This window comes from Apteryx rowi, unplaced genomic scaffold, assembly GCF_003343035.1.
Source record: "Apteryx rowi isolate R43461 unplaced genomic scaffold, aptRow1 scaffold_230, whole genome shotgun sequence".
Lineage (NCBI taxonomy): Eukaryota > Metazoa > Chordata > Aves > Apterygiformes > Apterygidae > Apteryx > Apteryx rowi.
This window is the reverse complement of record NW_020448642.1, coordinates 974,241-994,111: the sequence shown is the minus strand read 5'-3', so window position 1 is coordinate 994,111 and position 19,871 is coordinate 974,241. Positions and strand designations below refer to the sequence as shown.

The window sequence follows — 19,871 nt, the reverse complement described above, 5'->3', positions numbered from 1 at the left end:
GCCCCCGACCTTCACATCTTCCACCAGTCCTTCTTTGTTTGTTAGTACGAGGTCCAGCAGCACACCTCTCCTTGTTGGCTCCTCCACCACCTGTGTCACCTGTGTTATGTTTCATGTTCATGATATAGGAATTTAATTTTCAAAGGAAATCTGCCTTCTGTTATTTAGCCCACCTGAAAAAGTACTCTTTGATGGAACTCTTGCTGAATCCCTCTTGAAGAACTCAAGACATGATTGGCAGTTAGTAATAAAAAAAAATCTTAAGGGTAAAAACTTCAGCATTAGCAGTGAATCCAGATACACATTCTATATATTCTTTGTCTTCTTTGTGAGGAAAGCACCATTCTAGAGCCTTTCTTGCCATTCTCCCCTGTTCTTGCTTTTTAAAAGTTATGATTGCAATAGGTAAGTTCAAGAATTGTACTGCTGTTTTTTGAAGTGTCTTTGTCTTAGCTTTTGGGTTAGCTCTCCAGGAGAGGGTGCTAAAGCACTAGTTTGCATGAAAGTTTAGAGGGTCAGGAAATTGGCTTGATGACATAGGTGCTTTTAGAGCAGTGTTCTGTCCTCTCACAGTTATTGCTCTTCTGGACTTTTGAAACTTATGTCCTTGGCTCTGTGTACTGTGACCAGTTTCCAGTTAAGTGGTGTGTGCTTATCTCTTTGTAGGATGACGAGCTAATAAGGCTCCTTTACTTTGTTAAAATTTTCAGAAGATAAGAGAACTGAGTTTTGTTTGCTAAATACAAAAAAACCCCACCCCTTATTTTATCAAAATATTGTCACTGTCTGCTTGTGGAAAAATTGCAGTAAGATCTTTAAGTGCCTGTAGGAGTTTTGTGTATGTAATAGATATTGCTTATATTGCTGAAGGCCATATTTTCTACTGAAGTTGAGAGACAAAGTTTCAAGATAAAAGTGAATATTGAGAGGGAACAGCTTCTTGGAATGTATAACTCTTAATTCAGAGTACTGCTGATGCAAAATTCCAGTTAATCTATTTTTCTCCCCTTCTGTTCTGTTTAATTTGACAGTAAAGATAAGGAGTTCAGCTTAGTTTGTCCTCTTTCAGCCCTCCTACAGATAAGTCACTTCTTGGTTCAGCTACTTATTCCCCATCCCTGATATCAGGCAGGTGGGATAGGGAAGAGACATTAAGGGTCAATGTGACATAAACCCGTGGCTTTTAAATTTCTGAACAAATAGACTTTTCTGTCAAAACAGCCAGTCCTACCACTATCAAGCTTTTTAACTGGAAATACTGTTCTGAAGGATTCCACAGCTGTAGACAATTCTTGCAAAGCTACCAGTGTTTTGTGGGGCACAGCTTGGAGACCACTGGTCTAGGTATAGAACGTGTGAATTTTGGGCTTGATTCTGCCCAAAACTGTAAGTTAGTTATACCTGCCTGTATAATTTTTCTGAATATGCAATAATGAATGTTAAATGTATGAGGAAAAAGCAATTTTTTTTTAATGCATCTAAGCTAACTATTATATGTAGAATTAAACATGCAACTTTTGTGTTCATTTAATTTTTTCCCCCCCATTTTTTTTAGGCATTACCCAATCGGTTTGCTGTTTGATCTCCATGCATCAAATACGGCTCTTCCTTGGAGCATCACAGTGCATTTCAAGGTAAAATTGAAATATCCTTTTGGTTAAGAATAATTGAACATAGGATTGTATGAAATTTGGAATCTAGGAAAAAAATTCATAATTATTCTTACCTCATAAATAGGTGGATGGTATGCCTTTCTGAAGAGGAGGGTGTTCATTCTTCAGGAATCCTCTTAATTTTCTGTAGATCTATAGCAGTTTTTTGTGAGATTGTATATGCTTTCAAATGACCTTTTCAAAATAACCTTATTATAATCCAAAAATCCAAAATTGTTTTTCAGGATAAGTTATGAGACTATGTCAGTGCAGTTGAGTGGGTAAAACTGAAAAACTTTCTGTGGTATTCTTCATTCAGTCAACTTAAGATTCAGAAGTGCTTGTCCCTGTGGGCACGTTAGGGGTTTCTGTGATACTCTATTTCCACACTGAAGTCAGAGAATGCTGTTGTACTTTGAAGTTGCATTTCACGTGGGTCCACTTTAGAGAACTGAGTGAAATGAGTTTGGTCTTGTGACAGTTTAGTCACAGGGAGACAGTACTTTGTTTGTGCATTGTAAAACCATTAGGTATAACTTGATAGCGCTACTGATCTTTGCTCAGAAAACTATTTGTGTAGGGTTAGCTCTGATGCAGGATTCTTTTATACTCTGAAATAATTTGAGAAGGTAGCCCCAGGTATGTTTGGAAATCAAAATCATAAGTAGAATTCATGGTTTTTATTTATGAAACTTTAATTTCTCCATTGTACTGTAGAGGTTTAAAGGAAACAATGCAATTGGAAAACTGATCCAAAGGAAAACACTAGATTAGTAGGCGGCCTTTAGTGTGTGAGATCTGAGATGAAATGAAAAGCATCCTGGGAGGCAGTTGTGTTCAGTGTTCTCATTCAATCAGTTCTCTCTTGAAGGTATTTTCTAAAAGATCTTGCTAATAGGAGTAGTCTGACTCCTTTTGGAAGTGTGTACTAAAATGTTTTTTACAGTATGTGCCTCCACATGTTGGGACTTCTTAAAATTAATGAACGAATACAGGGATGTCGTTGACATATATCAGACAGAAGTGTAGCAATTATAAAGGTTTCAAAGAGAGGTGGGATGAAGAAACTTTCAAATTGTTTTGAAGACAGTATAGGGCATCTAGTTTCTTAGACTGTGATTTTAATTGTTGCACATTCTGAGAGCTCTGGAAGACTGGTAATGTTGTCATCCCAAGGTAGAGCCATCTTGAGAAATAAGTTGCAGCACCATGGTGCTTTTCAATGTGATGTAGTAATGTATGCTGACTTTAACATTCTTATGTTGCTGCTTGCCAAGACAGTGGCTGATTTAAGCTTGTCTCAAAGGTGTGCGTTAAAGATCAGAAGAAATAATTCACTGGTTAAGCAGTGTTATTTTAAAGGTTGATATAATTTAGATCTCAAAAACGTAACACCTTGGAAATGTTAATCCAGCATATTGGATTCCATCCTGCTTAATCTCTTCTGTTTTTGGTATAATTTAAAAGTTCATTTAAATAACCCCTTATTTTTAAAGTGAAAACGCAACTGAAATCTATCGAAGAATGTCCAAATGTTGGAGAGACTCTTATGTGTTGTAATTCTTTGTAGCTGAATAGTTTTGATATAGGATTGCTGCCTAGATTCTTTTTTTCATTTGTGTGTAACTATTCTTCAAAGGGAAGTAATTCTTATTTAGTTTAGTTGAACAGTATTAGATTTTTTTTTCTGGGCTTCAACATTTGTCAAATCTTTTTCCTTTTTTTATGAAAGTATGCTGTCAACAACAGGTAGCTCAAGAACATTAGTAGAGAGCATTGTTTTACTTTTTATTTTCCTATCAATTTTCTTTGTCTAAAGCTAAAAATATGAAACTAATTTTTTACTCCTGTTCAGCACAGATTTGAGAGTTGAAAAAAAACTTGTAATTTTCCTCATGTTGAGTATGCAAATGAAATAATAAAAACAGTGTTTGCATTTAAGAAACAATGTATTCATCTATACTTGTGGTATGCGGTAAAACAGCATTCATTGATAACTCAGAGTTAAAATACAGTTGCCTTAAAGAGTTATAGAAGGATGAGCTTGAACAGAGCACTGAGGTCTGAGAATCATGAGAAACAGTAGTCTGGGAAGTTGCTTTTGTAACCCAGGTGTAGCTTTAGGGGGAAGGGGGAAACTTAATCCTTTCCCATGAAATTAGTCTTATACTGTCCTGTGGTGTGTTTGGCACTACTGATGTTCTCAGCATGCTAACCAGCTTTCCAGATTTTAGGCAGCGGATAGGAGCTGAGGCACTGCTCTGGGATCGCTAGCACTATAGGGGGAGAGTGAATCGGGTATAACACATTAAGGGCTAAAGCTCTTCCTCCACTGAAGCCCTTACCTGGCCTGCCCCTCCACACATCACCTGATGTAGCAGAGGAGGGGCTGTATCTGCTTTTGTGTAACATTAGCTGTCTTCTCTTCTTGGTTTTATTAACCCAATACAAGGTCAGGTGGAGAGAAAAGGAAGTACTTTTCCATGCAGCAGATGGATAAATTGTGGAACTCACTGGTAGGAGACATTGTGGAAGCCAGAACTATAAATGAGTTTTAATTTTTTTTCTTTTTTTCCAAAGAAAAGACCACTGATGGTAACTAAATACAAATATGTGGATTTGGAGCTCCCTAAGTGGTAAATTACTGGATGGAGAGAAGGAGTATTATGAAAATGATATTTATACTGCCATCTGGCACATTCAAGCACACAATACTGAACTTTGTGGTCTGATGTTTCTTACAGTATTGAACAATTAAGAATATGATCTTCCACAAACTGTTTAAGACTTCATGTCTCTGGTTGTGAAATACACGGAAGATGCTGTAGAATACTTTTTTTGGCTTCCATTCCTCTCCACCTGCCAAAACTGGAGCTTTATTGTTTTTCTGTTTATGTACCTTGTCACTAGGAAAATGCATGATTCTGAACTCTATCTTGAAATTTTGAAAGAATAGCTCATTTAAAAATTAATATGAAATATTAATTTGAGAACTAAAAGTTTAACTGGTAGAAGCTGAGTTATGTTCTGCTAGAGAGCTTATATTCAGATGTTTTCGTACATATGAATGGGAGCTTCAAATCTAGGTCCGGCTTTTGTCCTCAGCCATGGAATCTAAATTTCTTGCCTTGTTTTAGCTGTGTAGAAGTTAGGCATCTGAGATAATCAAGTATGCTCTTTTTGTAATTAGTTGGGGGGTTGAGGGAGAGACAGAGGCTTCTGCCTGAAAATGGGCTCATGAATTGCCTTTTAGAGGTGCCTCTAATTCTCCACTGATTAAACACTGATAACACAAATTGAGATGACTTGCATTCTGTATGTGTTGATAGTAAAAGTGCAAGTTCATAGAATAATATTAGGTGGGAAATGGTATTTCTTTTTGCTGGCTATGTTGATGATAGCGTAGTTTTTAATACCATATTATTGGTGTAATTCTCTGTAGATGTAACCTAATGCGATTAGATTGTCTTAGTATAAACAGGCATTTTGTAAAATAGAACTGATAGATAAATTTGGGTGGAATGGAGTTATAAAACCAGACTGGAATTACCTTATGTTTTTGGAACAGACTTATGGGAAAGGTCATTTAGTGCTCCTGTCTCTACAGGTGATACCTACCTCTTTATGACTAAGTTTTTATTGCAAATGTCTACTGTTCTGTGCAAAACAAAACCAGCACTACTTGAGCTTTCTGGCAACCTGTAATAGCTCTTTTAAAGATGCAGAACACGGAGGGTGAAAGACACCAAAATTAATGAGTGTATTTGAATTAAAGCTGTTTATGGAATCTGTTTAAGCTTTCTGCACCTCTCGTGTTTGTATAACCAGAGRTGGCTACAAGCTTGTTTACAATTGCCTCTTTCTTTAGGGAATATAATCATAGGTAATTTATTTACTTTTCATCACTATTTCCTGAATAGGCAACTCAAAGAGCCCATGTGATATATTTAAATGTAAACCCTATTCTTCTGGGATATAGTTTAATCAGTGCAGAAAGCAGTATTTTTTCATTGGTAGTTTCTTGTAGGTTAGCTTGTTTTATAGACCTCTTGCAGACATAGCAGTGTTATTTTTTAAGGTATCACTTTTGTGCCTGTGTTTTTTCAGCTTCTACTCATGGTACTGAATAGAAATGTGTCAGTGTCTTTTCCTGTAAAGAGAAAGTAGACAACATTGAGATCATAGGAATGTTTTTGAGTCCTCCACTGTGTCTTCCCTTAGATGGGAAAATGAAACATCCCACGCCTTTGTACTACTGTGGCTGAATTCCTTCCTCTAGCTTAGCTAGCTCTGAAAAATTTTAAATATCTTGACATTATTCTACAGACCACATTGTGCAGGTTCTCTCAAACACATCCGCAAAGAGTGAAGTTTCCTGTTACTTGAAAGCTCATAGGACGAAAACCAGCATACAGATGCTTACCTGTAGAAAAGCACAATGTCCAAAAAAAGACCATGAAGTTCAACATGTAAATATACCTGTGACAAACAGTTCTAGAAATTCTGTCATTTTCTCAGACTTCACTTAAACTTCAGCTTTGAACTGTAAAAGTCAGTTTCTAGGTTCCTCTGTTACTTGGCATTAGGTGGACTCCACTGTTTCGTCTTTTCTGAAGGATGCCAATGTCTCACTTTGAATTCTTGAATGTAAAGAACCTTTTGAATCTTGAACTATGTTATTTCTGATTGTTCTTTTCTTCTAGATTGATTACCAGACTTCCCTTTTTTTTTATTTGAGCAAATAAGTTAAACTTCTGAAAGTATTTTACAGGCTTGTACAGATGTCAGTTGGCAACCAGCAGCCTCATTAGTGTGTTTTATGCATCTTAGAAGCAATTATGCTGGACACTCAGCTTTGTAGGGGAGACAGAGGACGAGGAAGCTCTGCTCTGGTAACAGAACTTTTCTTTCTGTTCTTTCCTCTTTAATGTCTTCATACTTGGCTATCCTCATATGAGAAGCAGGCTTTATCTCTGGCTTCAGATTTCTAGTCAGCTGTACATTCTTTAGTCCTAAATAGCAACAGCACTTCCTTTTTTAAGTCGGATACCAAACCACGTATCCTTCCAAAAAGAAGGCATCCTCTTCCCTTTATGCTACTGTCTTTGAAAGATGCTCATGTTATTGATCCACAGTTTCCAGAGTCTGGGTTCACTGTCCTAAAGAGGAATCACTTTGTGGAATTCCATTATTTAATTTCTAGCTCTCTTTGCCAAATGAGTGAAGAGGGAACTTTTGTTCTTGTCTTTCAGAATTTCCTTCAGGTAAGGCTGCCCCCAACTCTTTTCCATATTGCCGACTCTTAGTGTTGGATATTTTGAGTTCCCTTACTTTGAAGCAGTCTTCACTATTCCTCCTGATTTGTGAGGAAGAGGGAAGGCATAAGTTTCTCCAGACTTATGATGATCCTATTAGGATATTATCTGTCAACTGTTGTAAAAGTTTTTGAAAAATCCCCCATTATATAGTTTGTTTGATGTACTTGTATTTCCAAGATGGTTTTGACAGTCCCTACAAAAACTTGTTAAAAAGCTGATTTGTAATGGGTTAAGATGAAAAGTCCTTATGCAGAACAACAGATGAGAAATAAACTGTGAAAATAAGTGGTCAGTCCTTATTATAGAGGGGAGCACTAATGATGCCACTCTGGGTTGGTTTTAGGAGTTTGTTGGTGTTCAGCATAGTCATAAGCAGCTGTGAAAACAGCATGAATAAGGAAGGGATAAAATGTACTTTTATATTTTTGCATTTTTTTAAGACTTTGAAAACTAAACTCAATGATTTTGTGAAACTGAATGCTTGTATTGTAAAATACCAAATGATACTAAGAGTTGATAAAATAAAAAATAGGGGAAGAACAAGCCTACTTGTAAGCCTGTACAGTGATGATCTTTTGATTATGTAATTTCCAAAGTAATTTTTTTGTACATGAATAAGGTTTAGTACTGTGGTTCCTTAATAAATGATTTAGCAAAGATAGTTGCCATTTACTGAGGTAACTTTTTTTTTCCCCGTCAGAAGTTGTGAACTGTGCATCTGTAATGTTTTAAATGCAGTGCACCAACTCTAATGAGATAAAACGGAGGAGGAATCAGGTCACACCATGTGACCATAGGATATGTATTAGGTTTAAAAAAAAAAAAGGGGGGGGGTTGATAAGGATTTCCAGGATTTTTGAGGAAAGATGTTTGTAAATGGCATATATGCTATATTTCATAGTATATGTGGAAGATGATATTTGGAGGAAACATTTTTCAAAGGCATATATAGAAATGGGCACTAAATTTCCATTGAAGGTCAATAGGAGTTCGGCACATATCACTTATTTCTCTCCCTTTTCCTTAGTTCACTGCCAGTGAACTGAACATGTGCTTGAAAACTTGCTAAAGTTATGTCTGTTTTCTGAATTTTGGATGTAAGGACCTAAATGCATCCTTTGACCTATTTAAATGTGTTTATTGAGGTGAGGTAGGATGACTTAGAGTAATTTCATTTTTTACAGAAAGTTATTCAATGTTTATCTGAATGTTTATCTCTAAAGCATTTTTCAATGCAAAACCTTTATTTTCAACACAGTGAGAGGATGGAGGGTGATACCTTCTTTCATGAGTGGAAGAGTCCATTGTGCTTCTGTTGTATAACTATAAACCAGATTAAAATTATTATCTATTCTTGATCTTCGAAGGAGTGTGATGCATTTATTTCCCTTGGTCTATGTTTCTTTTCTTTCTAGAATTTTCCAGAAAAGGATCTTCTACACTGCCATTCTAAGGATGTGATTGAAGCTCATTTTATGGCTTGCATAAAAGAAGCAGATGCTTTAAAGCACAAAAGTCAAGTCATCAATGAGATGCAAAAAAAGGATCATAAGCAGCTGTGGATGGGGTTACAGAATGGTAAATACAGTGCATCAAATATTAATTACATTTAGATCTAGCATGTTAATAGCTAATTTCTTCAAATTCAGTCATGGTACAGGATGTAAAATATAATTTTTCTGCAGAATTTTAGTTTAAGTAGTGTAGTGGAAAATACATACTTGAAAAATTTGAATCATTTGTTTCACAGTAATCCAACTGTAGCTTGAGATATTTGAGGAACTGAATTGGGTTGTGATTCTCTTGTAAAAAAAAAAAAACAAAACCAAACCAACAAAACAAAAAGACTAAATACTGTCTAGTATGCTTTTGTGCACCTGATGGTTGCTATATTGCAGACAGCTGCGGGGTATAAGTGGTGTTGAGTATGAATCATCTTGGACTGTATAAGAAAAAAGGTTGGCTCCTCTAATTTATGCTTTAAGGATTGTCACAGATAGACCACATAGGTAAACTTACTTCCCTCACCCACATTTAAAACTTTATTACTGCTATTACCATGGCTTTTGCAAAGATTTCTGCATAGGTAAAGTATTGACTGAAAAGGTATTTCTACAATAGCTGCTGACAGCAAAATAATTCAGAACAGCATACTATAATTAATCTTCTTTCTTTGCACAGATGGCCTGAATCTGTATTGCAATGTGAAATGCAATGTTTCTGAATTTAGTGTCTCTTCTTTCTTATCGTGGTTCTTGGAGCAGGCCTTTAGAAATGTTGTCCTGTAAGATGAAGAGCTTTGCACCTGCACTTCATCTTGTCACGTGTTTAAGAAAATTAACTAAATGCAAGAGAAGCTTTGAGTGAAAGATGACTTGAGTCATACATTTGTTAGCTTTAGACAATTAGAAAGGCACCAAATTAGTTTGGGTTTAATTTTTTTTATGAGCATATGGATGTTTATTGCTTAATGGTGCTGCCTTCCATATTAAAGATACTCCTGCAATAATTTTGAAGGTGCTGAGTGCTTATGAGGTGATATAACCTCTTTTTACTCTGATAGGTTTCTAACTCTCCTCCAATTAAATTAGGATTAGAAAGAAATTGGAGGGTTATCTTAGTTTAACATTTGAGTGGTAAGATCTTGAAGGCTGCAGCTAATACATGCAAGCTTTATCTGGTAGGAAATAGCTCCTTTTCTGGTTTACTACAAAATATTTATTTTAACTGCTTGAGAGATTCTATTTTGTATAGATATTAGTCAGCAAACTGATAATATATTCACTTTTGTGAATTATGAGTAAGTAAAGATTCTGACCCACTGGAAGCCAGAATCGTTACAAAAATGGATGTCTCCCTAAAGCTTACATTGCTACAAGTCAATTTAAATTGCATTTTTAATAATTTTGTGAGAACCTTTTTCTGCTGCAATAGTATTTGTATTAAAGACAGTTTAGTTCAAGAGAAGCTGAATGCTCTGCCAACATAATTTTGTTTTCCATTTAGAGAATGATTAGCTTTATTGGGAAATGCAATCCTGTCACCTAATGCAAGTACTCAGATGCTCCCAACAGTGCATTTTATGCGCTCTTTTTATGAATGTTTTGTAAAGTTAATAGGAAAGGACCTCTAACATGAGAGAACGATATTTATGGCAGAACAGTTGACTACACAAAGAAGTTGTATGAGCACAGGTTCTCTACTGAACTAGAAAATACAGAAACTCTTAAGGAGAGCTTCTGTGTGAGGTAAGGGAACAGGTAGGCAATCTGTTCTTTCTGTACTCATCTTAAGCTCTTGATCATTTATCTAAGCATATCTTCAGTTGTAGGCAAAACAGAATTGCACTGTTTTGCTTTATGATGTTAAGATCAGAGGTTGCCTAGCAAGATTGATTTCTAAAAGGTTTCACTGTATTTAATGAGAAATGGCACCTGTGGAATCTGACACCTAAATGAGAAGTTTAAACAGTCTTTTGAATACTTTCAAATGCTAATTTTAATTTCTCAGCTCTTCATAAAAGAGAAACAAGAAAAGCTTGTGAAACCAAGAAAACACTTTTTAAGCATGTTGTATCTTTCAGTGTGTTTTTATAGGCTTTCGTTTGAGATATAATAATTTTAAGCCTCTTTGTGAAACAGAATGAATGACCACAAAAAAAGAAAAGAAAGTAGCATTTGTGATAACTGTCTTGTAAGTAATGATACATCTGCAGGCTGCTTTTTTTCTTTGAAACTTCAAGCAATTTTCTTCAGTTCTTAAATAGAGCAAGTTTTTTTTATTTAATGATTGTGAACAATACTTACTGGATATGTTACTGTAGTATTAAACTTAAATTTCTCCAAACAAGCAAAACTGGATTTTTTTCAGAAACGTAACTACCAAGTACAAATATAATTTGGGATAAATGTTTCTACTGAGCAGGAAACGCTTGAACAAGTAGCATGAGAAACTTTCCAGTTGCTCTCTAGCTCTGATGCTTTTTAGGGGACGAACTGTAGTAGTGAATTTGCAGCAAAACCTTGTGCTGGGAACAGCTGATCGGTATTGATAACAGCCTTTACATCCCTCCTCCCACCATTTTTGGTTTTGTGTTAATAAGCCACCAAATCAGGGAGGAAGACATACTTTTCTATTGCTTGTGCTGTGATTTTTTTTTTTATTTTTTTTTTTCTTGTTCTTCAGGCTTCAGTTAGCCAATTTTTAGTCTCTAACATTGATGGCTCTTAACTAGAGCACTACTTTCGGATAGGTGCCTCTGTGCTCTAGTTTTGACCAGCATTGTGGATCTTTGAGTGTGGTAGGGAAGAGAAGCTTTGTGCAAACACCGACGGCAGGTTCTGGAGCTAGACTAGCCTTTGATCCTTTGTAACAATTCTTTCATCAGAATTGGTGGGAAATCTTACTATTGTTCTTGCTAGAGTAATGTTATGGCTCTTTTTATCATGGATAAAGAGAATTTTTAAGTGCGTAGTATTTTCCTTGCCTTTTGTGTGGAAAAAGTATGGGCTTTCTGGTTTGAGACATGCTGTGGGCGTAGTGATTACTTAGGATCAAACAAATTAAAGCTCAACAGTTTTTAAAAGGGGAGGTGTATTTTTTTTTTTCGTGGTTCAAAGACTTAATATTTATAACTTCAATAAATAATAGTTCTGATAAAGGAAGGTTTTTAGATTTAGCACAGCTGCTTTTCTTCAGATGTGGGGAGACATAAGGAACCATACCCTGAAATTTTCACGGGTGTCCTCTATAATTGGTGAAGACCAGAGTTGGTATTTCTGATACACGAGTGGGGAAACAATAAAAACTCATGACTTAATAATGCATTCATTATATTTTATAATATATTTTACTGTTATGTATATATATACTGTTATGTATTATGTAGGAAGAATGTAATGCTTGTTCATACTGTAGAGCTTCCAAAAAGTTAAATGGCCCTATTGAATTGTCCTTATTAAGAAAAAATATCCCACAAACATAATATGCAATATTTAATCTTTTAATTCATGTGATTTTCTTTTCATCTTAATGTCAGAATCAGTCCTGTATATTCTTGAATTTCTTCCTGAACCATATCTGAAACAATCTTGGGGTTTTGAGGGGCAGAAATCATGTTCTTCTGGGTTACGATATTCCTGCGTGTTACTCTTTGGGAGCTTAAACACTTCTAGTGTCATATATTATCAGCATCCTTTTGTGTTGTGTACGTTTAGCCTGGACAGGTTTGATATGCATATGTTTCTCCTATTTGTAGAGAAGTGGTAGTAGCAGTGCTGCTGTTCTCTTTATCTTGGTCCAGGATGATGAGCATGCTTTGGTAACTGTGAACAAATCTTTGTAATCTCAAATGGAGTTTTGTAACCTAAATGTCATTTGAAACTTAAATTAGGCAATATGTACTTAGAAAACTATTATTTAATAAGAGAATGAACAAGCTATTACTTTTTTAAATTACAAAGCCATCTTTTTTTCCCCTTCCTTATCTCTATCAAAATGGTAGTATCTTGGCTTGTTCTATTTGTAGTGATTTCATTAACTAGAAAAACTAAGCAATTCCTTTGAGGTTTGAAAATGAGCATATTGGTTAAAGAAGGATTTAAAAAAAAAATATTGCTATCTTCCTGGTTTGTGGTTAAAAATTTCTGGAAATGCATCTTGTAATTATTGTCCGTACCTGCTTATTCTGGAGTTGGGAGGGTGGCATGTTGGGGTCGCTGATGTTATGGAACCTGGTGGATGTGGTATAGGCAGATTCAAATGGTCCTGCACGAATACCACCCAGATCCGATTTGGTGCTGAGCTGGGGCTAATCAATCTGACTAGACTCAGACAGGCTGGACTGCAGAATGAATCAGATGCATCAGAATAGGCCTTTGCAGGTTTTTTGTCCTCCCCGCCCCTGGTAATGGATTATGGCATAGACTCCTGACTTAGTTCTGCAGCATATACTGGCTCCTTACCCTTTCTGCATAAATGATTAAATTAAAGATGTACACATATATTGATACTGGTGCAATATTATGATTCTAAACTGTACAAAAAAACCCTGGCTTTTGCCTTACTACTCTTCTGTGCTGCCAAGGTGACTACTTGCATATCCATTCTCTGTAACATTGTAAAGATGGAGAACTGAAGGTGGCCCGAATTCCCTTCCTTTGCTTTCTCTGCTCTACTCTCAGTGAGGATCCAGAGCAGAGCTGCTATGTGTGTGAGGCCAGTGAGAATCCATGGGCCTCAAAAAAGGAGGGAACAAACTGTGCTAAGCAGAAAATAGAGAAAAGCAAAAGGCATCGCAGTACTCACAATGCTACCTCATACTGAAGTCTCCACCATGAGATGAGGTACTAGTGCCTCCTGATGTGTTCATCATCTTGTGTTGAATGACTTCTTGTCTAATGAGAACCATTAGACTTGGAAGGAGCAAGCTTGGAAGGTTCTGCATCCTTGGTACAGGTAATCTGCCAGCTATGTAAACTGTTTGCATATATTGGAGAATTTTAATTTTTATTGCTATTATAGTTTCAAGAGCTTTGGATTTTGCCTTCATTTTGACCCTCTTTCTCTTGGAATTGAATCATTTCTTCAGGACTTCATATTTTGGTGGCTATATTTTCCTTATTTTCCACATTTATGTGCATCTGAGCATTTAAACAGTATGTCCCTGTTAGCAGAAAGGAGAAACACACCTCTGCATCTCCACTGCTTTTTCCTCACCTCTAGATCAATTTAGCATTCTGGTATTTATGATCCAATACACTTGCTTCATGTTTTTTGGATCTGCGGCCTACTTACTGCAACCTCTGTTCTTCCTGCCTCATTCCTCTGCTTTACTTAATTGATTGGTCCTGCTCCTTGCAACAGTGTTCAAAGGGAGCAAGATGTTTCTCTAAGTATGTTGCCAGAGTAATTTGGGCATGGCTGCTGAAGTGCAGTGTTTTTCTAGTCCTCACAGCTGAGCTACCAATGGGAATTGTTGCATCATGTTTGTTCCCAGTGTTCCTGGGTATAGACTGCTACCTTCCAAACTTCCTATTGGAGCCAGTGAACCTCTCATCTTCAAACCTTTAACTGAAAACGTTGTTTAATGTAGCTCTGTGGACCAGCTGCAAATCACAGACTGTCCCCATGGATCACAGTCTGTTTGGCACCAGTGAGCTCTGAAGCTTTCTCATTTCTTTACTGAATGTGGTAAGGACTTGATATCAGTAAAGCACTGCTGTGTTTTGTGAAAAGTTTTAACTAGATAGTTTGCACCTATGCTATGATTCTCATTTCATTTCATTTGTTGTTGTTATGTAATGAGGTCTTTTTCAGGGCGCAGAGCTCAAACTTTTAGGGAAAAGATTTTTGCAGTATGCTTTAAAAACTAGATGGTCTGAGTAAGAAATAAAATAAGAATTAAGTCAACAAAGCTAATTCATCAGTCCTTGTTAGATAGTTATGAAAATACTGGTGGTATGCTCTATTATAACTAAATACTTACGTTTTCATCATTTGAATTAAAAATGTAACAAAAGGTGATTGAAAATGCCTTTCCATTTTTAATAGCAAATGATAATGCTGATTCCTTATCTCCATGGCTCCTGTCTTCTGCAGTTTTTTTCAAATATTTGATAGACCTGGATACAAATTGAGAGAATCTTTGCCTGTGTTTCTCTAAATCTACACTGCTTCAATGTAAGTGGTACAGAAACTCTACTTTTTACTGCCTCTTTGCTTTCTTCCTCTCCCTCCCTCCAAGCCATGTCATTTCCTGAGGTATGCTGAAGGAGGCATATGGTCCAAGTAAACTATGTTTAAAAGACAGAACTTTATTTTTGAAATGAACTTTCCTTAGGTTTCTTTTTATTTGTGTTTTGAAATGCCTCTAAGTTGCTTTCTGCTAGTAAACTCCTGAACTTTTGTGACAGGCACACAATAATATTAAGGTTCCTTAACTTTGAAGAAAAGCAGAAATGAAGATTAAACAGTGGGCTGCTTTAACCATTGCCTCTGCCAGAATATAGCCAGCTGGTGAAGGGAAGTAACTGTTCCCCTCTGCTCAGCACTGGTAAACTGCATTGGGGCTGCTGTGTCTGCTTTGGGATCTGAGGATGAAAGGAAGGTTGACAAAAGGAAGAGCCTAGCAGAAGGCTACCAGGATGGTTAGAGGTTGAAGCACTGGATATATGAGACGAAACTGTGGGAACTAAGTTTGTTAGCCTGAAGAGGCTAAAGATGAATCTAATACCAGCTTTCCGCTACCTAAAGGGAGGGTTTATGGGGCAGATGGACTCTCAGACATGCCTCCATTGGCTGTGCGGGTTGGCAGATACGAAAGGCAACGGTTACAAGTTGCAACAAGAGGAATTCTGATGGGATATAAAGTGGGGGGAAGTCTGCAGTGAAAGTGGCCAAGTGTGAGCTGGTTGTCCAGAGAGCTTTCTAGCCCTGGTGACTTGAACTTGACTGGACAGGGCCTTGAGCAAACTGATTTAGTTCTTTAAGGCAGCTCTGTTTTGAGCAGGAGGTTTGACTAGATGACCTCCAAAGGCCCTTCCAATCTAATTTTTTCTGTGATCCTAATATATGAGTAGAAGAGTCTTTGGTCTCCTAGTTTTAATGTTATGGTTGGTTCTACCCAAGTAGTTCTAGCTATGCGCCATTTTTATGGGTTGTATGGTTATTGGACAGTGATGAACCACAGAGAATAGACAAAGTTTTTTTTAACTCAAAAATTGGACACATTTTTATGGAAAATGCAAATTGATATAGTTTGCATTGAACGAGAGGCTAAATTCAATTTCAAGCATTTTTAAAAATTGTACAACTAACTGTGGTTTTAAGAAGAAACCAGGAATTGTATAGAGGGAAAAAAAAATCATGAATATATGCTACTGAAGAAACAGGTGTAGCCTCAGGGTTTTTTTTTTTTGAGGTTTTTAAAAAATTATAGGGAGACAAAAGCCTTGAATTAACATTTCTTTTTTGAATTTAAACAAAAATCTTTCCCTCATTCCTGTGTTAATTCTTGCTGTTCTTTAAACCCTCTCCACAGCTTTCTTGAACTTTATCGAGTCCTGGAGTCCGTATTTTGTTAGCAGTTTCATTAACATCAAATACAAAGACAAAATAACTCCTTGCTATTAACATATTTCTGTTGATAAAGTTTAAAGATTGTTAGCTCTTTTGGCCACTGTTTTACAGTGGGAACTCCATTTTAACTGTGTATATACCATGGCCACTGTGCCTTCTTGCAAGTTACTTCTGAATATAATTTCTCATGCGGTGAAAACTGCTGCTTTTCTTTTTTTTTTTTAATGCTGACTTAAAGCTACACTGTGTTTAAAATGCATGTTGTTTGCATACGCTCAAGCAGTGCCCTTTACTCTGTGTCAGTGATCCATCTTGTTACCATTTTTCTGAAGAGTTGGGTGGATGGAAGAGACCCATCCTTACCATCAAGACCCATGTGAAATTTCAGTTGTTTATCTGAAGCATGGAAACACTTGTGTTTCAGTGAATGGCTATAATACTCTAACACAAATGAAACTAATAACTCTGATTGTCTGAAGAATGTTGCCCTGAGATATCAGCCTGAGAAAGAGGCCCAGCCTTGAAAATTTCAGTCTGGACTAATCTGTAGTTACAACTACTTAGATATTAACTGTTGAACTTCTAATGTTATTAAAAACAACAAAGATATTCCTAGCTATACCTGGAGCTGCTAGCACCTTTTAAATGTAACTGCTATTAATTTWTTATTTGGATTTATTTCAATGACTATTGAGTGATCTCCAGCCCTACCTAATGATCTTAAGTCTTACCATTCTTAAGGTGTTGTCCTTTAACAGCCTTTATGAGACTGTTTTAAAGGGGGCATTAAAGGCATGAAAGATTTCAATGACAGATTTCTGAAGACGCATAATGTGGCTTGCTGTGTTTGTAAATTCATGTTTGAGGTTTGTTTAATCTGTTGATTAATTAATTTGTATACTGTATATTTGTATACAACATTATTATTATGGATGGCATTAAGTTCTTGTAGTCTTGCCACCTCTTTCTTAACACTTCTGTATATGCAAATACATATTCTCAAAATTTCTTTTAGATTCTGTACATCTACATCTTCTGTTCTCTAATACTGTAGGCTAGTGTCTCGTGTTGAGACATGCAGTGACTGCATTCCTAATAAATGAATATTTATAAATAAAATATTTATCAATGGTTTAGCTGATGCATTTTCCGCTGGATCTCTTTTCCATTATTTGGCTGTTAACTTTCCAATCTCTGACATGAAATACAGAGAGAAAAATTGTGTATATCACTTTAGGCAAAGGTAGATAGCAGCTTTCCTCTCGTTTTAGAAATATGATTAGTAGAGTCATTTGACATTTTAATACTGTCACTAATTTAATTTCTCTGTTCAAATCTTATTGCCATTAATTTAAATATTGTTATTCAGATGTGAACATCTGCCTTTTGCAAGTACTGTGTTTTGCTAATATAGAAACTCTTTAACGCATTGGTCAAGCACTTTCATAAAAACAGTTTGGATCATGAAAAACAAAAGTAATCAGATTTGACTATTACGGGAGTCTAGATATCATGTAGACTGCGTAACCTTTTCTGAGGGAGGGAGATGAGTGTGTAAAGTGTTTTTGCTGATAAGTAGAGAAGTCTTCCTTGTTTACTGGCTTGCCAAAAACTGAGTTTTGTTTTGATCATCAAACTTCCGGCCAGCAGCTTGCTGTCTTTAAGTCCTGTCTAGCAAAAGTGCTGATAAGCTCTTACTGCTTGTAGTAGTAGCTTCCTTAAGTCTGTTTTGTATAAATAGGAGATACTGACATACAAAAATTGAAAATAGAATGTTGAATCCTTTCATTCATATTTTCAAGTTGTGTGTGGGGTTTTTTTGTTTGTTTTTTTGGTAGCTTTGAGTCTAAATGGTTCTGCTAAAGCTGTTATTTTCGGATTGTGTATTTTGGATCCTTAGGATGCTGGCATTCAGCCAATGCATCCAGTGCTAATAAAAGCAGTTGCTAGGTCATATGTATCAATATGAAAACTGAGTAGCTTTTTCTTGCTGCTTTCTTTAAAATTATGAGTAACTTTTTATACCCAACTCATCTTCCTGTAGTAAAAATATTGGAACACAGTAACATAAGGTTATGAAAATTAGTTAGCTTAGATGTCTTCAAACAGTGTTATACATACACTGTAGGCATGTCTTAAGATGTCTGACTCCATTGTCTAGCTAATTTACCAGGAAATTTTTCCCTTTCCTGGATATCAGGTGGATTGACGAAGCCTATTTGACTGTAACAAGTTGTCTTTGAACTGTCACACTTTTATTGCTGTTATATTTAGAAACTACAGAAATTATTAGAAGCGTAGAATTTTTAGTGAAATAAGAGATTGTCTTTAGTGTTGTCTAAGTGTTCAGAGAAGAATTTGAGAAGTATAAACTCTTAATTTATCTGCCTTAAATAAAATTAACATTGAGAACTGGCTGAATGGCAGAGCTCAGAGAGTTGTGATCAGCGGCGCAGAGTCTAGTTGGAGGCCTGTAGCTAGCGGTGTCCCCCAGGGGTCAGTACTGGGTCCAGTCTTGTTCAACTTCTTCATCAATGACCTGGATGAAGGGACAGAGTGCACCCTCAGCAAGTTTGCTGACGATACAAAACTGGGAGGAGTGGCTGATACGCCAGAGGGCTGTGCTGCTATTCAGAGAGACCTGGACAGGCTGGAGAGGTGGGTGGAGAGGAACCTCATGAAGTTCAACAAAGGCAAGTGCAGGGTCCTGCACCTGGGGAGGAATAACCCCATGCACCAGTACAGGCTGGGGGCTGACCTGCTGGAAAGCAGCTCTGCTGAGAAGGACCTGGGAGTGCTGGTGGACACCAAGTTAAGCATGAGGCAGCAATGTGGCCTTGTGGCCAAGAAGGCCAATGGCATCCTGGGCTGCATCAGGAAGAGTGTTGCCAGCAGGTGGAGGGAGGTGATTCTCCCCCTCTACTCAGCCCTGGTGAGGCCACATCTGGAGTACTGTGTCCAGTTCTGGGCTCCCCAGTACAAGAGGGATGTGGCACTACTGGAGMRAGTCCAGCAAAGGGCTACAAAGCTGATTAGGGGACCGGAGCATCTCTTTTATGAGGAAAGACTGAGAGAGCTTGGCCTGTTTAGCCTGGAGAAGAAAAGACTGAGAGGGGATCTTATCAATGTATACAGATATCTTAAGGGAAGGTGTCAAGAGGATGGGACCAGACTCTTTTCAGTGGTGCCGAGCGACAGGACGCGAGGCAACGGGCACAAACTGAAGCACAGGAAGGTCCCTCTGAACATGAGGAAAAACTTCTTTACTGTGAGGGTGACAGGGCACTGGAACAGGTTGCCCAGAGAGGTTGTGGGGTCTCCATCCTTAGAGATATTCAAAAGCCATTTGGACGCGATCCTGTGCAACGTGTTCTAGGTGACCCTGCTTGAGCAGGGGGGTTGGACTAGATGATCTCCAGAGGTCCCTTCCAACCTCAGCGATTCTGGGATTCTGTGAACAGCAACTGGTTGGGGAAATAGAGGGGAGAAGTGTTAGTGAATGTCTTAACTATTAATACTTTAATGTTAGAGGAAGTAGATGGGAGGTTAAATAGTAGATAAGCCTCAATATAATGTAGAAAGTTGTAGGAAAAAAAATGCCAGTGTTGTGTTAAATGCAAATACAGGTTTAAAAGAGTAGGCTGAAGAGGGAGAATCTGAATCTTTACATTGAATGTAGCTGCATTTCCCCCCCTCCCCCCAAGCTTAGAATAGGAAAGTATAGAGAGCACTCCTGGGATGTTCTCCTTAAGTAGTGGTAGTAGAGAAAAGATTAACTTGATAATTTTCTTCAAAATAATGTCTGGCCCCCATATTTACATAC

The 19,871-nt window shown here is 37.1% G+C and overlaps 1 protein-coding gene across 4 annotated transcripts in view; it reads left to right on the top strand.

Moving 5' to 3' along the window:
• Positions 1 to 19,871, top strand: part of ATG5 (autophagy related 5) — an 85,837-nt gene that overhangs the window by 17,404 nt on the left and 48,562 nt on the right. For all 4 annotated transcript variants that reach the window (XM_026065735.1, XM_026065738.1, XM_026065737.1 and 1 more), the window contains exons 4-5: positions 1,556 to 1,634; positions 8,386 to 8,548. In XM_026065735.1, the coding sequence (XP_025921520.1) occupies positions 1,556 to 1,634; positions 8,386 to 8,548 (242 nt within the window). The remainder of the gene's footprint in view (positions 1 to 1,555; positions 1,635 to 8,385; positions 8,549 to 19,871) is intronic.